Source organism: Schistocerca americana, chromosome 4 (genome assembly GCF_021461395.2).
Source record: "Schistocerca americana isolate TAMUIC-IGC-003095 chromosome 4, iqSchAmer2.1, whole genome shotgun sequence".
NCBI lineage: Eukaryota > Metazoa > Arthropoda > Insecta > Orthoptera > Acrididae > Schistocerca > Schistocerca americana.
Genome location: NC_060122.1, coordinates 22,629,464 through 22,633,707, shown reverse-complemented (window position 1 = coordinate 22,633,707; position 4,244 = coordinate 22,629,464). Strand labels below are relative to the sequence as shown.

The 4,244-nt window shown below is 35.1% G+C and overlaps 1 protein-coding gene across 1 annotated transcript; it reads right to left on the bottom strand.

Annotated features, from left to right (window-relative positions):
- Positions 1–1,163: 1,163 nt before the first annotated feature.
- Positions 1,164–3,974, bottom strand: LOC124612923 (ras-like GTP-binding protein Rho1). Its single transcript, XM_047141419.1, has one exon. The coding sequence runs from the start codon at positions 3,696–3,698 to the stop codon at positions 3,120–3,122; it is 579 nt and encodes a 192-aa protein (XP_046997375.1). The 5' UTR covers positions 3,699–3,974; the 3' UTR covers positions 1,164–3,119.
- Between the last annotated feature and the right edge of the window lie 270 nt (positions 3,975–4,244).

Below are 4,244 nucleotides of genomic sequence, written 5' to 3'. Positions count from 1 at the left end.
ACATTTCCTCACAAAGCATATCACTACAACATCGGAAGGGTTATGGGAAACAGACCTACCTACAAGAACAAGCTAGTTTCGTATGTGAGCAGTTAAGTGGATCTGTCGGTATTTCTACATTAATCTGTACCTTAGGAAGTTCACTGTACTGAACTTGAGCAAAATTTACTACAGCCTATCTACTGTAATAATAGGAGATGCCTATCCTGCACAAAAACTGGCAAGTACAACACGTACAGTAAAGCAGTTACCAATCCAAAGACTGTTTTTAACATCACAGCATATGGTCCTCTTTGAATTTGTATGCCACTTCCTTCCTCCAACCTTTGAGCTGACTCCACAGCCATGTAAAGGAGGACCTACAGTTAACATTGTGCAACTCATCATTTTTCACATTAACAAGTATTGCCATATTTGAAAAAAGTGATGAGTGACATAAAAACTGGGGACCGAACCCAAGACATTTGGATTTGTAGTCTGGTGTTTTATCACTGGGCCACCAGCCCACACTTCTCCAAACGAACGGGAGGAAAAATCACATTGTTGATAGCTTAAAAGTTTTGCACAGCTACATTCCCCATTCTAAAAGTTCTAAATAGTGGAGTCCTTAATGCTACAAATACTGTATGTTCCAGGTACTTCCATTATATTTTTAACTACATACATAATATTCTCGGGAAATTTACCAATATAAAAAAAATTTCCATCTTCAGTTTTCCTCAAACATCTGTGTTTGAAGTTTATAGTCCCTGTTTTAAAAGTCAAACACATAGTAAACTATTCCTTTGCAAAATAATATTGGAATAATGATACTAATCCTTTTCATCTTAGTGCCTGCACAACTAACTTCAACAGAAAACAGGCATTATGCCAATTCAACTATCAATTACACACAAAAAAATTTCATAGAAATGTTCTTGACGTATGCAACCAATGTATGCAACTGCTTCTTGAAGTTTAACTGTTATAGCTTGCTGCACATGTGGTCCATGTAATTAATTGAGCTATTTAAATTCTAAGCCACTAAGAGAAGTAAATTATTGATAATGCACTGATCAGTGAATGGAAAACTAGACACACATGTAAATGCACCATGCAAAACTTAAGGAAACATTTGAAAGGATCAGGTACATTATCTGGGGGTTAAAAAAAAATTACAACAGTTATTTTTTATATCAAAATATTCATTCCACTTCTAAGTTACATTTAATTAATACAATGGACAATTTGTAAATCCGGACCATAATTATAAAAAGCTCAGAATGCTTTACTGCAATAAATGAACTCAGACAGGGTTTAACAAAATATTTTTTTCAGCACCTTATTCTCCCAAAAGAACTTGCAGCCACATTCTGAAACATTACCTAAAAGTACTTTTAATACTTCCATAATAAAAACAAGCTATTAATTGTGCTGTAACCTTGTTTCCAACAGGAGAGATTATATATTTCTTCTTTAAGATTAATTTTTAAGGGATAAATTTACCTATAACCAAAACAAACTCAAAAGCAGTATGAAAGTAAGTAAAAATATATTTCTCGTATCCATTATTACTCTACCTCTCAGATAAAAAAATGTGTCAATACAATTAATACTCTCTTCAAACTAAAAAAACCTTTAAGCAACAAGATTATATGCAGAAAGAGAGAATAGCTGCTACACTAGCACCAAGTTATTGATTTCAGTCATTCGCACTGCAGCTTAATTTTATCATTTATAGTTACAGACAAGTCGCATTTTCTAACTTCAAAACTTGAAAATCACACTATTCAAACCATTGTACAAATAACAGAAATACTCTGATATATGGAGACAGTATGATGTTTATCAGAATAGTATTAAGAGAAACGAAAAATTGCTTTAAATATGGCTAAGTTATATATATCACAAACATGAGTGTTAAGACATGGCTGTCAGTCTTGAGACCAGAAAATAATTTATACATAAATATGGCAAAATCAAAAAGTGGGGGTGTTTATGCTACACAACATTTGCAGAATCATGTCAATTCTGTTCTTAAATGCAAAGATTTTTAACAAAGTCTAATATAAAGATTTGGACAAAATCTTTTATAAAATAATCAGTTTAGTGGAAACAGTGATATAAATATTGGATATTCACACTAGATACTTGGCACATCATGATTTCCTATAGCTGTTTAAAATCACAAATGTTGGATATAAGCCCCAACCATTTACTGAAATAAAGTTCATTAATTATAATGAAGGTAATGTTTGCACTTCAATATATTTAATTTTGCCAAGTTTTGTCAGGCTGCACATAATTTAATAAGTCTTAAAACGTTTCAGCCTTACACAAATGACAAGAACGACACCAATGCAGTTACGTGTATATTGCAGTCAGTCAGAGAGAGAGAGAGAGAGAGAGAGAGAGAGAGAGAGAGAGAGAGAGATTTCAACAAAACCTCATGATTTCCTTTATAGCTTACTGCTTGCAGGTACATATAGCTCAGAACTGAAGCACTAACATTCAACAAATCATTATCCTATAAGGATGCAAACATGTCAACTGCTGCAAGCTGGAATGCTAACATTACACTGTCATCATACTTACAGCTGAATGACCAGAAGGCTAACAAGACTTCTTGCTTACTGATTACTAAATGTATGAAGAAAGAAATGAACTGCTTAAAGCTTAACAATTCTTTCTTACATGTACCTGTCCATATATCCATTTGTCCTTCGTTCCCCAAATTAATACAAATACACACAACACTAATGGTCACTCATCATAAGACGACAGGTGGGGGGCAACTTTCTGTTGATTTATGATACCATGGAAGTATCTTACTACAGTCAATATCATTTGCAACGATTGGAATATTACATTACAAATGCAACAAAACATTCGGATATGCCTATTCCATAACACTGCCTAGAATGGATCCTCAAAATTATCTAGTGTTTAAAACGAACACTAAACACACGCACTGTGATTGCACATCGAGTTCCCATTAAGTTCTTGAAATCTAACAGCATATATTCTAACAAGCACTAAATATTTAAAGTTTCAATTTATTTAATTTTCGGCAAACCTGTTACTAAAACTTTGAATACAAATACTGAAAATGAACTCACTATAATCAAAGTTTTCGCAGCTTAAAACAGCCTGCACCTGCCGGATTTCTTCTTCTTGACTTGAAGAGCGGCTCTTGTTGCTGTTTCAAAAACTTCACGTACTCCTTCCTTGCTTTTTGCAGAACATTCAAGATAGGCAAATGCATTTATTTTTTCTGCCATGGCCCTTCCTTCTGCTGGTTTTACAGGTTCCTGCTTCATTTTACCAAGCTCCTTGATAGTGTGTGGATCACTTCTCAGATCTTTCTTGTTTCCAACCAAGATGATAGGAACGTTTGGGCAGAAGTGTTTTACTTCTGGAGTCCACTTTTCTGGTATATTTTCCAAGGAATCAGGCGAATCGATGGAGAAGCACATAAGAATAACATCGGTATCTGGATATGACAAAGGCCGAAGCCTATCATAATCCTCTTGACCAGCTGTATCCCACAAAGCCAATTCGACTTGTTTGCCATCAACTTCAATATCGGCTACGTAGTTTTCAAATACTGTGGGCACATAGACTTCTGGAAACTGATCCTTGCTAAACACAATCAAAAGGCAAGTTTTACCGCATGCACCATCACCTACAATTACTAGTTTCTTACGAATAGCAGCCATGATATTCGGAATGGTGGCAAAATTACTTTTATGACACGAAACTACAAAACGTTGCTCAGGTCCTAACGACCACCGACCCGAACGACAGCGAATGAGTCACTATTGCCAACAGCTGTGACAAAAGACTGACGACATTTCACAAAACCGGATATTCCTTCGTAATTGCATACTGTATCGTTACTTACTGGGCATTTGATGTTTAGTGAAAAATATCTTTTTTTACGTACCGGCTATAATAAATGAAATGTTCGCTACTAACTAAGTGACAACCCCAAGCACTATTCTTAAAACCTAAAAGCCACGCCCATTTCGAGCAGAACTATGCGAGGGAGGGGAAGTCTAGGCAGAAGGGAGGTGGAAAAGGGCGTATGTAGAATTTGTAACCGATCGTTGCTTTTGTTATGAATTGGCATTGCGTTAAGATAAAGCAGCGTTTTGAGATATGTTCAGCAATTTTAAAGATAGCCCCCAATTAATTACTTTTTTATTAGCACCCTATAATGTAGAATTTGTAACGGAACGTTGCTTTTGTTATGTATTGTCATT

Excerpts from the sequence above, each read along its gene's own strand:
- LOC124612923 (XM_047141419.1), bottom strand. The coding sequence starts at position 3,698 with ATGGCTGCTATTCGTAAGAAACTAGTAATTGTAGGTGATGGTGCATGC.